The sequence below is a fragment of the Benincasa hispida genome, chromosome 7, assembly GCF_027475165.1.
Source record: "Benincasa hispida cultivar pf3 chromosome 7, pf3_genome.v1.1, whole genome shotgun sequence".
In the NCBI taxonomy this organism is placed as follows: domain Eukaryota; kingdom Viridiplantae; phylum Streptophyta; class Magnoliopsida; order Cucurbitales; family Cucurbitaceae; genus Benincasa; species Benincasa hispida.
The window spans coordinates 35,155,421-35,175,218 of NC_143484.1; the positions used below are offsets into that span (position 1 = coordinate 35,155,421).

At 35.7% G+C, this 19,798-nt stretch overlaps 2 protein-coding genes across 4 annotated transcripts; both read left to right on the forward strand.

Annotated features, from left to right (window-relative positions):
• Positions 1 to 2,942: 2,942 nt before the first annotated feature.
• Positions 2,943 to 7,638, forward strand: CPK1 (calcium dependent protein kinase 1). The gene is made up of 7 exons (XM_039036242.2): positions 2,943 to 4,953; positions 5,273 to 5,416; positions 5,535 to 5,687; positions 5,848 to 5,963; positions 6,507 to 6,674; positions 6,834 to 7,058; positions 7,215 to 7,638. Exons 1-7 carry the CDS (start codon positions 4,155 to 4,157, stop codon positions 7,335 to 7,337), a joined length of 1,728 nt encoding a protein of 575 aa, XP_038892170.2. The 5' UTR covers positions 2,943 to 4,154; the 3' UTR covers positions 7,338 to 7,638.
• A 1,563-nt stretch (positions 7,639 to 9,201) lies between these two features.
• On the forward strand, positions 9,202 to 18,858 carry LOC120082195 (uncharacterized). 3 transcript variants are annotated; one of them, XR_016530464.1, is made up of 10 exons: positions 9,202 to 9,671; positions 9,938 to 9,981; positions 10,194 to 10,306; positions 10,585 to 10,774; positions 10,908 to 11,099; positions 11,367 to 12,137; positions 13,013 to 13,527; positions 14,020 to 15,298; positions 16,229 to 16,339; positions 16,890 to 18,858. XR_016530464.1 is itself a non-coding variant. In XM_039037462.2 (9 exons), the coding sequence occupies exons 1-9, from the start codon at positions 9,404 to 9,406 to the stop codon at positions 15,128 to 15,130; spliced, it is 3,048 nt and encodes a 1,015-aa protein (XP_038893390.1). In that variant the 5' UTR covers positions 9,202 to 9,403; the 3' UTR covers positions 15,131 to 15,442. The 3 variants fall into 3 exon arrangements, 2 of the variants coding, with proteins under 2 accessions (XP_038893390.1, XP_038893389.1); XM_039037462.2 differs by lacking the exons at positions 16,229 to 16,339; positions 16,890 to 18,858 and having other exon boundaries at positions 11,367 to 11,664; positions 11,821 to 12,137; positions 14,020 to 15,442; XM_039037461.2 differs by lacking the exons at positions 16,229 to 16,339; positions 16,890 to 18,858 and having other exon boundaries at positions 14,020 to 15,442.
• Positions 18,859 to 19,798: the final 940 nt, after the last annotated feature.

Here is a 19,798-nt window from a genome sequence, read left to right on the forward strand (position 1 = left end):
AACCCTCAAAGGAAATGCTTTCGACTAGTACACTAACCTAGAGCCTGAGACGATCGACAGTTGAGAGCATCTTGAAAGGGAATTTGAACTGCTTTTACAACACCAGACGCATTGTCAGCATGATGGAATTGACAAACGGTAGGCAACAGAAAGGGGAGCCAGTCATCGACTACATCAACTGATGGAGAGCTTTGAGTCTCGACTGCAAAGACCGACCCACCGAACTGTCTACTGTAGAAATGTGCACCCAAGGTATGCACTGGGGACTTCCCTATATTCTGCAAGGTATAAAGCCCCGTACATTTGAAGAATTGGCAACTCGCGCCCCTGATATGGAGTTGAGCATCGCCAATAGGGAAACGAAGGATTTTCTGATCCCTGAGATAAAGAAAGATAAGAAAGAGATAAAAGGGTGCTGAAAAGAATGTGAAAGACATCGTGAAGGAATCAATGATCGTTAATGCGTCCTTATTTAAGTTTTTTCAAAAGAAAATGAGAAGAAAATTGAAAATAAAGATGATAGAGGCGAAAGACGTTGCTTGACTTTGAAGGAGAGGCAGGAAAAAGTCTATCCATTTCCTGACTCCAATGTTGCAGATATTCTTGAGCAACTGCTAGAAAAGCAACTTATCCAATTACCAAATGTAAACGACCTGAACAAGCAGGGAAGGTAGAAAATCCTAACTACTACAAGTATCACAGGGTTGTTAGCCACCCGATCGAAAAATGCTTCGTGCTAAAGGAGCTGATCCTAAGATTGGCTCGAGAGAGGAAGATTGAACTAGACTTGGATGAGGTTGCTCAAAAAAATCATGCCACGATGGTAATAACTCCGAGCGATCTTCCATCGATTATATGTTATGGTGAAATAGAGAGTTTGGTCCAGTTTGGGACCCTCAAACCTGTGGTTATACAGTTTCAGCAAGAGATCCAAGTCACAGATTTTCATAACAAAGAAGAATACATCGATAGTGACGATGACGAAGCCTGAATTCTTGTAACGCGTCAAAAGAAGAGAAAGCCCAAAAAGAGTCGTACTCCTACCAGAGTTACAAAAGAGAGAGCAAGACTAAAAAAAGGAAGGGAAAAAAGAAGGCTCCAAACCCCAAGTTTGTTGAGGAGGAAGATGAGGACTTCCCTCAACCTAGGGACAAGTGACATTAGCAGATTTCCTTCTAAAGGAATTCTATAGACATGGTTCGAGGAAAACGCTAGAGGATGTTGCATGTCATGCTGTCAGCACAATAGAAGAAGAGGATACTCCTCTAAGTTCATCGAAAACGATGGAAGAATCAAAAGACTTACCATCGTTCAGCATAAATGACCTATTAGCAGTTGACATGTGTCCCAAATTGAAGTTAAAGGCAAATTTCGATGATGCCACGTGGTTTCATCATGATCGTTAAATCAAATAAGATTAGTTTGACCCAATTTGATATTATTATTTGGGTTAAAGTCCAACTAAGCCTAAAAATGGGCTAAATTTGACCCAAATGTCAAATCAAGCTCAAATCCAACTAACTAGGCCGAAAGACCAAGTCCAAGGACCAACCAAGCCCAAGTCCAACTAATCAGGCTCATGGACCAACCAAGCTCAAGCCCACGAGGCCCACCAAAGAACTCTATAAATAGCTCTCCTCATTCATGGAGGTCAATAGTTCTATATTCCAAAGCCTAGAAAGAATTCACCAACAATCAGAAGACTCCTAGACTCCTGAAGTTGCACACTTATTTTGCTTCTTCAAGTTAAGCACATGCATTCAACTGAAAGAAAATCAGGGGATCAAGTATTAGAGGTCGAACCACAATGCATCAAATCAACATCTACACCAACAGAAACTCAAGTTCAACTCCATAAAACAAGTTTATCCAGAAACATTGTGCGAATAAGTGTGTGAAAAATGATAAAAATGAGAAAAATCTTATGTCAAAGGAGAAGCAACATGTTGATCATCAACTACTTTTTTTTGGGATAATTTATATGAAATCTAGTGAACAAGCCAATTTGTTAATTTTGATAAAGATTTTTATTAGCAAAAATGAGTAGGGAAAATTAAAAAATTATTTTACGGAAAAATCTAATTTAAAACTTAACCACTACTAACCTTATTAAATCAAACACTACAGTGAAAACCATACCAAAAGTTTATTATAAATACCAGCTAATAAATCCTTCAAAATTGAAAATAGATTCAAGCATCACTCCGTAAAGCTAAAAGTTCAATTCTAGTTGCTAAATAAAAAAATAAATAAATAAATTAACTTAACGATGTAGAGTTGGTGATGCCTCCGTCACAAATCCGATTAAACTCTTGAACTAGATGACAAGTTGAATGATTGAGTTGACTTGAAAGTTAGAAGAAATGTGGTGTTATGTTCAACATGTTTTGATGCTAAGTTAATATCTAGATCGAATTTAACTAAGGTAAAATAGTAGTGCATATGATTGACACTCACTATTTATAGAGTTTTCTATTGTCCTTTTTTCTTTTTAAACGCGTAGAGCTGATTTATATCTAATATAGTAATGGCTACTCCACTTAGTGGTGCAAAGCATTGACTTGGTTCCTATTGGGCTCAACAGTCTCTTCATCTTTATCTTTGATCTTCAAGTTGTCTCTCTTCGATTAATGGACTAGATTGACCTCTTCATAGACATTTTATCAACATAAAGTATACGCCGTCTAGAGGTACATAAGTAGATCGATAATCTAGTATTAAAAAGGTAGAATTTTAATAATTTTAATATTTTAATTTAAAATAAAACATGTTCCCTATATCATTCTCTCACTTTACATAGCTTAAATATACATATAAAGTAAGTAGGGAAAAAAGGTCTAACCTAACAAAATTTAACCAACACAACTAAAAGAGAAAAAGAAACAAGTTTTTGTTGGACATTATGGACATCTATACATAGAGACAAAATGGTAAAAGAAAATAATCCAAATAAAAAAAGCTATCAACATTAGAATCGATTCAAATCTAAATTCATCGGATAAGATTCAATCAAAACATCTCTAGATTAAAATATATACTTCGAGCTTCGATGAGATAAGTTTGAATCTTCTATCAAAGGGGAAAATGAAAAAGACATGAAAGATCAATTCTAGTTTCTCAAGCAATTTTGCAAGTTGATATAACTTAAGAGGAAAGAGGAAAAAGAGACTTTGTCCAATTTGTATCAATGAAGTCCGGAGAGCAGACCAACCGAAGAGGCCGGGGGATTGAATTGAATTGAATTGAATTATCCAACTCAACGCGTTTTGGCGCAATAAAATTTCCCAAACCAAAAAAACCCATCACACTAGCAACCATGTTCCAATTTGATTCATTTTCTTTTTAATTTCTATTGACAAGTCTTCGTACTTACCAGACAAAACCCACCCATAAGCCTCACCGATTCTCTTTCTTCTTCTCTTCTTCAAGCAACCTGCTCAACCGGAGCTCGACTCCTCATCTACTTTGTCCTCAGCTATGTCTTTATTGCTTATCGTTTTCTTTTCTCTGCTTAAAGATCTACACCCCCTTTGATTTTTTCCTACATGGGTCGATGAATTTCTTTCAGGAGTTCAATTCTTTGTTGATTACCTCTTTTGATTTATGGGTTTGTATCTGGATTTGATTCTGGGTTGTGCTAATTAGTTTCTAGGAAGAGTTTGGGGAGTTTGGTGATGTGGATTTTGTTGTTCATCTTCAGATTTGATTAGAAACAAGGATTGAGGCATTGACTTTTGTACTTTACTTGTTTACTTTTCTTTATCTTTTGGATTCATCTCCTTTCTGAGTGTTTACTTTGCTATTCGATTGCTCTGCCATTTTTGTACCAATTAGTGGTTCTCAAGTTTTGGGGATGATTCTGATTCTGATTCTGATTCTTGATTCTGTTTGATGTTGTATATGGTTATTTGATTGTAATTCTGCGGTCACTTACTTTATGAGCTTAGACCCAAGTCTTTGTTTCGTTTATCCTACCGAGATTTCAGTGTCTTATTTTGGGGGTTGACTTGGAGAATTGTGTATTGAGGTTTTGAAGATCGGATCTTAATTAGTTTGGTGTCAAATTGTCATAGAATCAATCACATCACATAGAATTGGAATGTGTTATTGTGCTTGAATTGAGGAAGTTGCTGGAAGGTTTTTGAGCTGTATTGATGGGGAATACTTGTGTAGGACCAAGTATTTCAAAGAATGGATTCTTTCAATCTGTGTCTGCTGCTATGTGGCGATCTAGATCTCCCGAGAACTCAGTTTCTCATCATACTAATGGAGAAAGTGTGCATGAGGTAGCAGCTAGGGAAACCGAATCGCCTTTGCCGGTTCAAAACCAACCCCCTGAAAAAGTGACAATGCCAGAATCAGAAGCCAAACCGGAACCGCCCTCGGAACCTAAGGTACGCCCTAACCCTGTTATGAAGAGAGTAGGTAGTGCCGGGCTTCGGGGTGGTTCAGTTCTACAGACAAAAACTGGAAACTTTAAGGAATATTACAGCTTGGGCAAGAAACTAGGTCAAGGACAATTTGGGACTACATATATGTGTGTGGAGAAGGCAACTGGGAAAGAGTATGCTTGTAAGTCAATTGCAAAGAGGAAGTTGGTCACTGAAGATGATGTTGAAGATGTGAGAAGGGAAATTCAGATAATGCACCACTTGGCCGGACACGCGAACGTTATATCGATCAAGGGGGCTTATGAGGATGCAGTTGCAGTTCAGGTAGTTATGGAGTTATGTGCTGGTGGTGAGCTATTTGATAGGATCATTCAACGTGGACATTATACTGAAAGAAAGGCTGCTGAGCTTACTAGGACCATAGTTGGGGTTGTGGAGGCATGTCATGCTCTTGGAGTAATGCACCGAGACCTTAAGCCCGAGAATTTTCTCTTCGTCAGCAAGGAGGAGGAGTCACTTCTCAAAACAATTGATTTTGGACTATCAGTGTTTTTCAAACCAGGTATATAACTGTGGTTCTTGACATAATAAATATAGTAGCCATCAGTTCTGTACTCTCTAATGACTTCTAAATGGGTTGAGATGATATTTGTTATCTGGTGTTGTTTAAAATCTATAGTGTTACTGACCAGTGTAAAGGTAATGAATGTTTTATTAAGAGCTTTCTTGAAGCAACCTATTTCACTAATTTCCATTTTAAAGAATTAGTTCAAAACTCTAGGACTCTGTATCTATCTGCAGTTTATGTGCATATGAATGTAAAATCGAATAGTTGCACTGGGCCGTGATTTTGACTCTCCATACATGGATTGTGTAATCAGGTGAAAAGTTTAACGATGTGGTCGGGAGTCCATACTATGTTGCACCTGAAGTTTTGCGGAAGCGCTATGGTCATGAAGCCGATGTTTGGAGTGCTGGAGTAATTGTCTACATTCTGTTGAGTGGAGTGCCTCCCTTTTGGGCTGGTAGGTCTATTTTGATCCATTAATTTTTGGATGTTTAACATCCATATGCTGAACATTAATATCTTGTTATAATCACTTCCCTCATCTCTTATTCTGTTTTCCTTTTTCCAATGTATAGAATCCGAGCAAGGGATATTTGAAGAGGTCCTGCACGGGGACCTGGACTTCTCTTCTGACCCTTGGCCCAGCATCTCCGACAGTGCGAAAGATTTGGTGAGAAGAATGCTTATTCGAGACCCAAAAAAGAGACTGACTGCATATGAAGTTTTGTGTAAGCCATCTCTTGAATTTCATGTTGTATAGTTGTTCATCATATATTGAGTAATTTATGCAGCAGTTCTTCTAAGGCCTCGAATGTCGTTGAGATCCTTTTACGTATATGATCAGTGTTTTTCTTTCTGCACTGCACTTACTGAGCTAATTCATTACAGGTCACCCTTGGGTTCAAGTTGACGGTGTGGCTCCTGACAAGCCACTTGATTCAGCAGTCTTGACTCGCTTGAAGCAGTTTTCAGCCATGAACAAGCTAAAGAAAATGGCGATCAAGGTAAGCATTCAAATTTCCAACACTGATAGCTGTAGAAAAGTCTATTTGTTTACATAATTACAACTAGCATCACCAACCAAGCAAAGTAGCTATTATGGATGTGGTAAATTTCTTTCGAAATAAGTGAACGTCGAGAAGAAATCAACCCGAGAGAGTGCTTGAGAATTATAAAAGGTTCCTATAGTTGATGCTGATAAAAAGAAGCAATCGTAAATCTGAAAGAAGTGTGGAGGAAGAACTCATAGTGAAGCCTTACAATGAATGATGTCCCAAACCTTCCTCCTCTTCTAACAGTCTTTAAAAAGTCTATACTCCATAGTCCTTTCTTTTCCAACCAGACCTCCCATATTGATGTGCTTGATAGCTTCAAATAATCTAGTTATTGACATTGTGAAAGGAAAACGTTCTGAGAGCGAGAAGCAAGTCTTTCATGAAATCGGAAAACTTTAGCCGATATAATAAAATGTTTCATCCCCAGATGGAGAATAGTGACTTGTCACGAATTGAAAGAGTACAATAATTTTGTTGTTTTGAATTGTGTAGGTCATTGCAGAGAGCTTATCTGAAGAAGAAATTGCTGGCCTCAAAGAAATGTTCAAGATGATAGACACAGACAACAGCGGTCAAATCACATTTGAAGAACTCAAAGCTGGATTGAAAAAATTTGGAGCTAATCTTAAGGAGTCTGAAATTTACGACCTAATGCAAGCAGTAAGTTCATGCTTTCTGATACGACTTTTCGAAATAAATGTGTAGTTTAATCTACTAATATTTGTCGAGATTTGCTTACGGCACTGTATACCATTTCTTTCTTAACAATGAACTCGTTGTTCAGTCAACATTTTTCAAGTGTATGCTATGGCATTACAGGCAGATATCGATAACAATGGAACCATTGACTATGGTGAGTTCGTAGCTGCCACATTGCATCTAAACAAAATCGAGAAGGAAGATCATCTTCTAGCAGCTTTTTCGTATTTTGACAAGGATGGAAGTGGGTTCATTACGCACGACGAACTTCAACAAGCATGTAAAGAGTTTGGGATAGAGGATCTTCAATTGGAAGAAATGATGCACGAAGTCGATCAAAACAATGTAAGTAGTTCCATTGTCTTGCCAAGACATTAGAATTTCTTACTACTTTTAGAGACCAAACTCATCATTTGCAACTATTTGCACTTTCTATATCGAAGACGTTATCCAATGGGAATCAACTATAACAATCATCTCATGATTCTCCTTACTTTACAGGATGGAACAATCGACTATAACGAGTTCGTGGCAATGATGCAAAAAGGAAATGTAACCAATGCTGGCAAGAAAGGTCTCCAAAGTACTTTCAGCATTGGCTTTAGGGAGGCTTTAAAACTTTAGTGTTCTATGTAAAGGTACCATTAAAGTTTAGTTTCTTTATTGTTCTTGCCTGCAAATTACTGTAGCAAGGAGTCGGGGCTGCTCGCCTGCTCGCTCGTATGCATTTGAAACCAGGTCATTCATTTCGATCTCTTCCTTCTTCCCTAGTTCTCAACGAGTTTTCTTGGCCAGAATCAACCTAGCACTTCAGAATACTATGCAGAGAAAAAGGCATATATTTTTTCTTCTTTTTTCCCTTTCATTGTTTTGTAACATTATGAAAGACTTTTGATGAGCAATGAAAATTTGAATTCTGATTTAAGAGTTTCAAATGTATATAATTTATTGACTATTTTCTAGCCTTAGAAAATTAACCTTGCAAATCCTCTAGAAAAAATTGTGAAAAGTTATTATACCATTTCAACCACTTAAAACTTAAAGTTATTTAAAATAAAAATAATAATAAAACTTGGGGATATATAAATAAAATAAAATTTGAAGGATATATATACTTTTTTAATTGAAAATTTCCAATGACTAAATGGGTACTATACTTAAAATTTAGGATTCGATCTATAATTTAACAAGAAAAGTCGATGATATACCAATAAGGAAACCCTTTATATATTTATGATAATTTTCAAATATAGGAAAATGAATCAAAATATTTATGAATATGGTAAAATTTAATTGTCTATCTATGATATACTACTATTTGTGTCTTTTCGTGTCATAATAGATACTGATAGTAGTATATCGCTATTTATCGTAGATAGACAGTAATATTTTGTTATTTTTTGTAAATGTTTTCAGCAACTTTGTCATTTAAAATAATTTCTTAAAAATATGGGTGAAATTTTGTATTATTTATTAAATATAATATATTATTTTAAATCTTTTTTTTTTTTTTGCTATATTAGCATATATGACCTAAATATTAGCAAATTTGTTCCCAAAAAATATCCCAAACTTTAAAATTGTTTTTTTAATATATTTTTTCATTATAATGAAAATTTGTCATGAAAGCTAAGGGGTAATTTAAAAAAAAAAACTTACAGGACATTATTTACAATTATATAAAATATTAAGATTGTGTATTTTTACCATTTATTTCAATCAAAAGATATAGTTTTAAGTCATTTACATAATCAATTTTTACGCACAATCGTTTATGTATTATACAATAGTGTAAATGATATCACCTATATCTTCCAATTTTTATACATTAACCATCCCTTCATCTTTCCTCTTTTCTCTTATTTCAATGAAAAAATACTCTCCAATTTTTTTTTTAACAAAATTTAAAATCCAAAAGATAAAAGTGATTTTTTTTCCAAAATTAACCGAACATTTTAGATTTTTTATATAATAGTTTAAAATACTATTTTAGTTTATATAATTGGGAGTTTTTTCAATTCTAATGCATGTATTTTCATATGTTCAATTTTAACCTCTGTATTTTCAATAAATTTTGAATTTAATCACTCGAAGTTGATTTTTATTTAAATTAGCTAAATAATAATAAAGTTTTCATGAAGCTAAGTACACGATGAGATTATGTATTTAAAATTTACAGTAAAAGTATTTTTAGATAATAATTTTTTTAAAAATCAGATAATTTATAATTTATTAAAATTATAGAGACTAAAATTATATATTTAAAAATATGAAAATTAAAATTAAACAAACTTTAAAATATATAAATCAAAATTATAAGGGAGATTTTTATAAATAGAAAAATAAGAAAGTTATTAATTTAATTTTTATGATAAATGCGGATAGAAGTAATTTATCTGTGATAGAAGGTAATATAAAGAGCGTCTATCATTCTATATTAACTTTTTCTATATATGTGAAAATTTCCAAAATTATAAACTACACGAATGTAATTTAACAAAAAAAGAGTATTTTCTGGGCTGTTTCATCACGATCAATTTCGCGCCATTAAAGAACCGGAAAAAACCTCCGCTTCCTGATCTCTTCCGTCTGAAAAAGCTAACGATTCCATTCTCTGCGATAAAATTCGTTCTTGAATTTGATTGAGATTTGAGATACTGTATGGTTCTTCCTCGCCTTAATTCTCATTCATGGCTACTGCGAGGGAACAGAAAAGCCCAGTAGAAAAAGAAGGGTTGGAAACGGTTGGGAAGTTTAGAGATGAAAGATTCGTTAGGAAACCGCCGGTGAAACCTTATGATCGGCCGCTGACTACCTTAAGAACATCTGGAAACAATTCATGGATCTTGAAGCTCGTTGATCCGGCTCAAAGGCTCATTTCCTCTGGTTCTCGGATGCTTTTTTCCTCCGTGATCCGAAATTTCCCTCACCATTTAACGTCTCGTGTTTCGTCTCAAGGTTTCTGTTTCAACTTCTTAATGATTTTTCTTATGTCTCTGTAGTGTATCATTCACGAATGCTATTGTGATTTGCGACTATTTGCGACTATTTTGATATCTTGCAACTTCTTCATCCATCGAAGAAGTCTTAGTTATTTCAATGTTTACTGGCACGTACTACATTTAAGACGGTTTTTATTTTAGGTACTTTATTAGTTAAGTAGCATCAGATCGTTTTATTTTCCAAGAGTAATCTGCTCGTTTAATTTTCCTTTCATGCATCAGAATCAAGCCAGTCGAGAAAGGATGACAAGAAGGCCAATGTAAATGTAAGTTTTATTTTGATATCTGGCAGGTGCTTATGCTTAGAACTTAGAAGATATGAGTGTTCTTTAAACTTGATAGTCATCAGTTATTTTATGCTTATTTAAAAGAAATTGGGTTTCTATATCGTTCTTTTCCATGTTCTGAATGCACTTTCATTGATTAATCTAATTGGATACTTTTTTGTGGTATGCAAATAAAAAATTTACTTGCAAAGGACCCTTTTGAGGTCAAAGTAGTAACCAATGAAGGTGACAATCGGAGTAGATCATCTGATCAATGTTTAATGATGGAGCTTGAGAAAACTTTGAAGCAAAAGACCTTCACCAGGTAACTTTTACAGTATATATTACTCTATCGTAAATGAGTACTGTTTCAGGCACTTCGGATTTTATTTTCTTCTTCTTGTTGTTTTTTCCCCTTCCATGCAGTATGGTTTCAGTAACTTTTGGTGCTTCCATCTTTTGGTTTGGATTGTTTCTGTTTCCTGCATTTTCCGTTATAGTTAAATGTAATATATTTTTCAAAGTTAACCATTTATTATAGACTGGTTTTTTTAGCTCTTGGGATTATTTCTATGACTCCTTAAAATGAGAATCACTCTGCAGGTCTGAGATTGATCATTTGACAACCTTATTGCATTCAAGAAATGTTGACTTACCTGTTGTGAATGAGGAGAAAAGGCTCAAGTTTATCTCTTCCATTCCAGAATCTAACAGGAAGGAGTTTGTAAAAATACCAAATTCAGAAGTTAGGATGGGCAGGCCATTAATTTCAACTCCCATCTTGAGTTCAAGTGTACGGTTCTTTCTTTTCTTTCCCCAGTTTTTATGCCTTGTGATCTCCGTGCATAAGAGTTCTCAAATAAATTATTTTTCATATGTTTTTTTCCCTTGATACTCGGTCACATTTAGTGGTTAAAATTCTTCAGGTCCTTGATGAAGATATTTCTTCACCTGCAGAGATAGCAAGGGCATACATGGGCAGTAAGCAGCCAAAAGTTTGTCCTTCAATGCAATCTTTGCGAGCTCAAGGACTTGGGGAAAATTCAGCTGGTCCAACTAGTATATTATTCTCTTCAAAATCAAATGATATGTTGCTTGCGCCATCATCTACTAGTCAGGTACTTGTGAGAATGGTTTTATAACTTCCAACTCTCAAAGCTGATCTGCAATGCTCAGCATGACTCAGTTGCCCTATTCCAGAGTTCATACTACATTCATTAGCAAGGCTTTATGAGACCCCTAGTAGTTGGGATCACTGTTAACGGATACTCTAATTCAGAATAGAGGAAGATTTTATAATCTGATCATCCTGCATGTCTCAGATGCTCTGTTTCATGGAGTTGCACGTTAAATCATTTTACTGTATTTATTTCTACCATATGCAGGGTTTGAAACGTAGGAGCTCATTTTTTGATAAACACATTGGACCTGTTGTTCCTCTGCGCAGAACTCGACAAAAACCTAACATTCATCTTTCAAAGGGATTAAGCCTACCCGTTTCTGCTAGACCTATTTCTGTCCCTGAAGATGGTCTTAATTTTGATGCTTCTCAGAGCTCCAAATTTGGGAGATTTCAGAATTTTCCATCTTCTATTTGGAACTCACAACTGCCCCTTAAACCCAAGAAAACTTTTGGAAGAAAGTTTACTATGAACGTGGAGAATCATAACATTCCTGTTGCAGGTACTGGCTCTATTTATACTCCTTCAAGGTCTTCTAAGATAGCTTCTAAAATATTGGAGCAGCTCGATAAGTTGACCCCTCCAAAGGAGAAAATATCTACATTTAATCGACTTCCTGTTGGGGAAAAATCTCACGCTAAGCTGTCACCACTCACAGTAGGTGGGCATCTCAGAAATGTGAAGGATGTGGACTTACCTAGAAATGAAGAATTTGTTCACGACGACAAGCAGTCAAATAGTTTGCATGGGATCTCATATCAAGAGAACCGAGAGAATACTTTCCAAAATGGAGAGAAGCTGGAAAAACTGAAATCTTCGGATCCTCATCCTAGTTGTGCTCTACTGAAGGACACTGGCTCAATAGGTTCTTGTAAGGATTGCATGAATGACCTAGGAGTGCCTGCATCTGCTGTGGTGAAATCTACCATTCGGCCTCTAAAAGACAAACGGGCATTTCCAATGTCGCCTGACAAGGTTTGTAACGTTTAAACTTTCCATGTAAATGGTAAAACATTGTGGCAAAAGCGCTCAATAATATCTTGATGTTCTTTTTCTTATTTTCCACATGCACACATAAATCTCATGGCGAAAATCAGTGTTTAGGTTACGAAATTTTGCCTCTCAATTTCTTTCCTTTAAAAAAAAAGACTAAATTATAGAAAATATCCTTGGACTTTGAACTTTGTTTAAAAATACTCTTGGGCTTTCAAAAGTTTCAATATACCCTTAACTTAAAAAAAAAAAAAACTTAGAAATACCTGCTAGTTTTTTATGGAAATATTTTGTTTCAAAAATACTTATGAACTTTCAAGTCTCAATAATACCCTTTAACATTCAAAATTTAAAAGGGAAAAAAAACCATACTAATAGTATATGAGTAGAAACCATAACTTATTTCAAATATTCCCCTAAACCGTTAGTACCCGTAATCTCCCTGACTCACAGGCATTTGTTTCTTTTCTGCCATTGAACAAAGTTCCATTTTGTAGTTTTTTCCCCCTCTTTTCTTGACGAGGCTGTTAGATTTTGTTATGATAATGTTAAGTTATTTCATTTACCTGCGTTCAAGTAAAACTTCAGACACCTAATTAGAATCCATACGTGGTTTTCATTGTTTCTTCTACTTATCATTTACTTCTTTACTGCTATAATATTTGGTAGTAATGTGCAAACATTTAATAAGATTGTTACATTGGCAGCAATTAAATAATTATTTGGATGATCACGAAGGATTCTAAGTAATGTGCCTCTGATCAAATATTATTTTTCCTCTGGTTTCTTTCTTTTTGATTATGTTTGTTTGAATCTTTTGAATCTTTAACTAGTCTCGCTGCCTTTCTGAATGATAGGATAGTGTTGACCAAGATGAAAGTTCTGCTGATAAAGTTGCACCTGCTACTGCTGAGGCTAGAGAAGGTGACATTTCTTTGGCTGTGAGACAAACAACTGCCAATGAAGCCCTTGCTCCAGCAAAGCCGCAAACTACATCTCAAGTGATAATGGGTTCTTCTCTCAACAGAAGTTCTGATTTGAAAACTTCTGACGACAGCTTTGATGATGATATCGATGCCAGACTTACTTTTCAAAATGCTTCACTTTGCACCTTACAACCAGAAACTATCGATTCTTTTGGAAACAAGGATCTTCCAGAAAATAAGCAAATCGATTCTTCAGTTTTTAGCTTTGTAAATAATGCCTCTCCACTAAAACAGCCAAACGCTAGTTCTACGGCATTTGATGTTGGGAATAAGGATGATTCTCTTACAGAATCATGTGCTGCTTCTGCAAATGGCGACGAACCTTCATACCCATACACGCAGTGTAACCTAGCTTCTTCAAACCATAAGCTAGATTGCTCTTGGAGGTTGGTATATTCAGTTCTTCTATTCAGAAGTATAGTTTTGTAGTCTTTCCATTTTCTTCGATCAATTAGAGAAGCATATGCAAGTCTCCTTTGGTTTTGAGTGGATTGATAGCTTGTCTCCCCTTTTTTTCCTACTTCTCATTCGTTAATGAAAAGCTCTTTCTTTTCTTTTTTTTAGGAAAAGAAAAAACAGACCTTGAATGTACGGTGAACATTGTTGGAAGTATTGAAGATTCCTTCTAACTGGATGTGAATTTAATGGGAAGAGAATCATTTTTCTAAGTTCTTAAGGGAAGAAAAGAACATTAAAGCACGTTCCTCGATAGATTCTAAATGACATTTGTTTGAAAATTTGTCATTTCATCTTTCTTCATTTCTTACATCATTTTTGCGCTCGTTCACTTTTTATACCTGGAAAATTTGTTTTCTTCATGTTTACTGTTCATAATGTAAAACTGATAGTGATGATATTTCAAATTTTCTTTTCATCAGGACTTGCAATGATGCGTTCTCATCCTCTGCTTCCATATCAGCTGGACCTGCATTCTCATTTAGCTCGACTCCTAGCTATCAAAGCCTAAATAGTGGCCTTTCTATTTCATGCCCATCTCTATTCTCTTCCTACAGTCCATCAACTGGATTTATGAGTCAAAGTTCATCCAGAAATATCTTCCTCTCTGCCACATGTGCCAGCAACAATGCTAATATAACCGCAACTCTGCCATCTTCATTTGTTCCATCAACTTCGGGCATAGGAAGTTACGAAGACAAGATCAAGCAGGATGCGAGCCTGCACAATGTAAATGACACTTATTTCAGTTGCATAACTACACCTGCAAATTCTCACTATAGTATGTTCAGCTTCAATTCTGCAGCAATACCTTCGTTTGTGACTAATCTGTTGAGAGCACCTACTGTTAGCTGTGCAACCGAGCTTAGTGCTGAGGAAGTTTCTGCTGTAAAGGAATTTACCGCTAATTCAGAAAAAACATCCGTGATTTTAGGATCACCGATGTCGCATGTATCATCAGGGATGGCTGGGTGCTCATCTCCTGCTTCTGAACTGTTTAATTCAGGAAGTAGACCATCGGAATTTCCCATCACTGGGTTCACTAGCGCCCCGGAAACTTCAACCATCGGTAAGTCCAATTTATCTACTTCTGGGACACGTCTTGGATTCGAGTCATTTACAGGGGCATCTTTTAGTTCCTTAAATTCGACAACCTCAGCAGCAGCATTAGCAGGTTCCTCATCGGAGCCTGTTATGAGTAATTCTCATCCCAAAGTTGCTTTCAGAGTTTCTTTAGGCAACAATGACTGTGAAGAGCAGGGTATCTCCAAGGACAATGTTCCACTTTTCAGTCAAAAGCCAATCCCACCTCCTTCATCAGGATTCTCTTTTGGTCCAGGCAGTGCAGGCACATCTGAATTAAACCCCTTTCAAGTTGGAAAGCAGCAGACTTTGGCTGAACCCCAAAATTCTTATCCATATATTGCTTCTTCTAGCAGCCTAGAAGCTAAGGCGGAAGGAAGCTTCTCCTTGAATGCTGGTAGCAGCGACAAGTCTAAGAGGAGATTTGTGAAGGTCAAACGAAAGAAATAATGAGAGCAACACTGACAGAGTCGATTTTGTAGCCATAGTTGCCGCGCCACCCCCCCAAAAAAAATTCTTGTAAATACGACCACAGTTATATGCTTCTGTTAGAGCCTCTCTTTACCTCCCACGAAGAAATGAGAGCCTTTAAGGGTTGAGAAAAGCCAGTAATTTCAGGTACATAATTTTTGTTATGCATAGCCATGCAATGAAAATAGTAAAATACTGCTTCTAAACACTATAGCTAGCTTCCTGTTGCAATCCTGTAGTTTCCTGATTTCTTCTATTTCAAGGAAGAATTAATATCTCATTTTAGACAAAGTTTCTTATGATTGATTTTCTCTCACTTCAGGAAGTCAAATTTTATACAGTTAGGCTGTGACAATGTATTTTCACTGTTAATGTGACGTCCCCAAAATTTTTTAAGATAAATTCAATTTGTTTTATCTTGGGTGAATTGACGATTTTGTTGTTGAAAAAAAATTTGAATTTTATTTTAGGTTTGAAAATATGTGATAAATGGTTTGAAAATTTGGAATTAAGTTGATTTTTGGATTTACATAGTTGTGGATTATTTAATTTAATGTGGATATTAGGGAGTTTTAAGAAAATATATATAAAAAGTTATAAATATTTTTGTTTAGGAATTTGTTTAAGTAAAAAAAAAATTGGGTTTCTTTGGGAGTGGAGTTGTTAAATAAGGGTTTTAGGCGACCTCGATTTGCTTGCAAAGAAAAGAAAAAAAAAGGGTTAAAAAGAAAACTTTTTTTTCCTTTTCTTCTTCCTTTCGGTCGTGCATGCAGATCGGGAAAATTTCACAAAATGACCCAAAGCCCAAAAATTTTTCTACCAATTATCTCTTCCTAAAAACTTTTTTCCTATGCGAAATATCAAAATTACCCCTAGTTTTTAAAAAGTCTTCAGACCGCCAACTCCTTCCTTCTACGATTTCTTCAACCCTTCATTCAAAGTACATTCAATACACCACCAACATTCCACCAAGATATTTATTCCCAACTAATATTCTGAAGAGAATGGAACGTCTATTTCATTATTCACTTTCTGTCGTCGAACTCCTCACGAAATTCTCTCATTGTTCTCTCGTAGCTTTCTCTCAGAGTTTCAACCCAACATCTTCGGATTCTCTCGTAGTTTTCATCGTCGGATTCAGTCCACATTTCTTCTTCCTTCAACAGTTTCTTCAGCCCTTCATTCAATGTACAATTTCTTCTCTCAGATCTCTTTCATAATAAGTGTCGTTTAACATTAAATTACTACACGGTCGTTTATAATTTACTATACGATCGTGTATAATTTACTACACGATCGTGTATAATTTACTACACGATCGTTTATAAATTTACTAAACGATCGTGTAGTAAATTATACACAATCGTTTAGTAAATTATAAACGATCGTGTAGTAATTTATACACGATTGTTTAGTAAATTATAAACGATCGTTTAGTAATATATGCAATGAGTAATTATACACGATCGTTTAGTAATTATACACGATTATTTAGTAAATTAGAACGATCGTTTAATAATTTACTATGCGGTCGTTTAGTAAATTACTATGTAATCGTTTACTATGCGATCGTTTATATATTACTACACGATCGTTCATAAATTACAACACGATCGTTTAGTAAATTATAAATGATCATGTAGTAAATTATAAATGATCGTGTAGTAATTTATACACAATCGCACAGTAATTTATACACGATCGTTCACTTATCAATGATTTGTTTATCCAATTGTAGATCAATGGCACTACTTCGCATCTTTGTATGATTTGGTGAGGATTGGAATGAGTGTAGAAGAAATTATGTTGGTGGTCATATGAAAGGTCTTAAAGTCAGAAATGATATAACAGTTAGTGAATTAGTGAGTATGATGCACCGACTGAATATCGATTCAGATATGTTTGATATACACATCAAATGTTGCTACAATCTGTTAGTCCCGGCTCCCCCAATTGACAAAGTCGATAATGAAGATCTTAGTTTCTTTTTAGAAGGCAGTGAGGCATCCCAGATGCCATTATTTGTATCAGTTACACCTGCTAATAGTCATGGAATACACCAACATTGCAATCCAACCGATCAACCCAATCCAATTCATATCATGTCTTCAATTGACGATCATATTGAGCCATGTAACTTGGGGGATGACCGAAGTGAAGCTTGGTTTGGTCGGAACAGTGAACCCAGATGTACTTCACAATTCAATACTGAACATGGATATAGACAAACTTCTTCAACACCTAACATCCATGTTCCAACCCCACCTGTTTTTGTTCCACCGGTTGTGATGCCTTCGGTTTTAATGCATTCCACCGTTCCAACCGAACCATTTGTTGATATACCCGAACCATCAGAGGGCCCATCGTATGACAACCTCGTCACAATACCTCATGACTGTCTGAATGACGAGGATATAAAGATCGGTCAAATTTTCTTTTTGAAATATGACATGTCAGTTAAATTATCGATGCTTGCAATAAGAAAGAACTTTGACTACCGCGTAAAAAAGTCAACGAAGAGCTTGCTAACTGTCCGGTGTTTGGTGGAGGAATGCAAGTGGAGGGTCTGTGCCAAAAAAATGGAAGAAAGTGATTCCTTCAAAGTGATCAAATATCCCAGCGAACATACATGTTCTCTTAAAATGAGAATTGGTAATCATCGACAAGCAAAAAGTTGGGTTATTGGACACTTAATAAAGTCCAAATATGAACAAGTTGGCTGAACATACCGCCCAAGAGATATAATTGAAGACGTCCGACAAGAATATGGAGTGTACATTACCTATGGACATGCTTATCGCGCTAGAGAGTACAGATTGGTGTATGCACGAGGGTCACCAGAAGGATCATATGTTGTTATTATGGCATACGGCGAGACACTTAAGCTTGCAAATCCAGGTACCATATTTGAGGTTGAAGTAGAAGACGGACAATACTTTAAGTACATCTTCATGGCACTTGGTCCGTGTATCAGGGGTTTTCTAAACTGCATCCGCCCAGTAATCGTTGTTGATGGGACCCATTTGCATGAGAAATACAAAGATGTGTTGTTAATAACAACGTGTATCGATGAAAATAACAACATATATCCTATCGCCTTCATTATTGTAGATGGTGAGAACGATGCATCATGGACTTGGTTCATGACTCATTTGAAGGCTTCAATAGGAGACGTTCCCAATCTAGTGATTATATCAGATCGTCACATCTCAATTGCAAAGGCGGTTACAAGGATCTTCGTTCACGGACATGTACGTGTATGGAGTTTAATTGCATCGAGATCCCATGCTCCCATGCAATATCTGCAGCGACCCTGAGAAACATTAATGTTCAAACATTATGTGCAAAATGGTTTACAATTGAGTGTGTGCTTGTTGCTTATGCCGAACCAATCTTCCTAGTCAGACACAGTCAAGAATGGGTTGGAGATTTTGAACCAATTCTACCACCACAAAAGGTAGTAAGTATAGGTCGATGTCAAGCCGTCAAAATACATTCAATTGGAGAGGAGCCACGAAAAATACATAGGTGTACACGATGTGGTCAGACAGGATATATCAAGAAAATGTGCAGACAAATGTTGATAACACTTGGCATTAGCCCATCTAGACTAAACAATATGTAATTTTCGCTTTCGCTTCGATTTTTCTGTACAATACCAATTATACTATACAATATGTAATTTTAGCACCAATTATACTGTACAAATTTACACTATACAACATGTAATTTTAGCATCAATTATATTATGTACAATACCAATTATACTGTACAATATGTAATTTTAACACAAATTTATCTAAACGATCGCTTAGTTATTTCTTTGCTTAGTTAAATGTACAACACCAATTGTATTCTACAAATTTAGCACAAATTTATCTAAATGAAAACTAAAGGATCTCGTAACAGTTAGTTAAACGATCGCTTAGTATTATCTAAACGATCGCATAACAAAACTTAAATGATCGCTTAGTATTAGCCAAACGATCGCATAATGGATATCTAAACGATCGCGTAACAGTTAGCTAAACGATCACTTAGTATTATCTAAACGATCACTTATTATTAGCCAAACAATCGCATAATGGATATCTAAACGATCACTTAGTATTCTCTAAATGATCATTAACAAAAACTATACTATCGCACAATAGATATCTCAACGATCGTATAGTGGATAGTTAAATGATCACTTAGTATTCTCTATATGATCGCTTAGTAATATCTATCCGATCGCTTAATATTCTCTATACGATCGCTTAGTAATATCTATCCGATCGCTTAGTATTCTTTATACGATTGATTAGTAATATCTAAATGCTTGCTTAAAGTATTCGTAGAGACGCGTTCACCGTGCGGTCTGAAGGCTTTTTAAAAACTAGGGGTAATTTTGAAATTTTGCATGGGGAAAAGATCAGTGGTAGAATAGTTTTTAGGAAGAGGTCATTGGTAGAAAAGTTTTGGGGTTTCAGGTCATTTCGTGAAATTTTCCACGCAGACCCTCCCCATCTTTTTGCATTTTCTCTTTTTGTCGGTCAAACTTATGCGTCGCGTCGCCTCAAGCCTAGCCGTCTGCCGCCGCTTTCGTCTCCAACCATTCGTCGTTAAACCCATGCCAGCTGCATGTGAAGCCGTCAGACGTCTGCA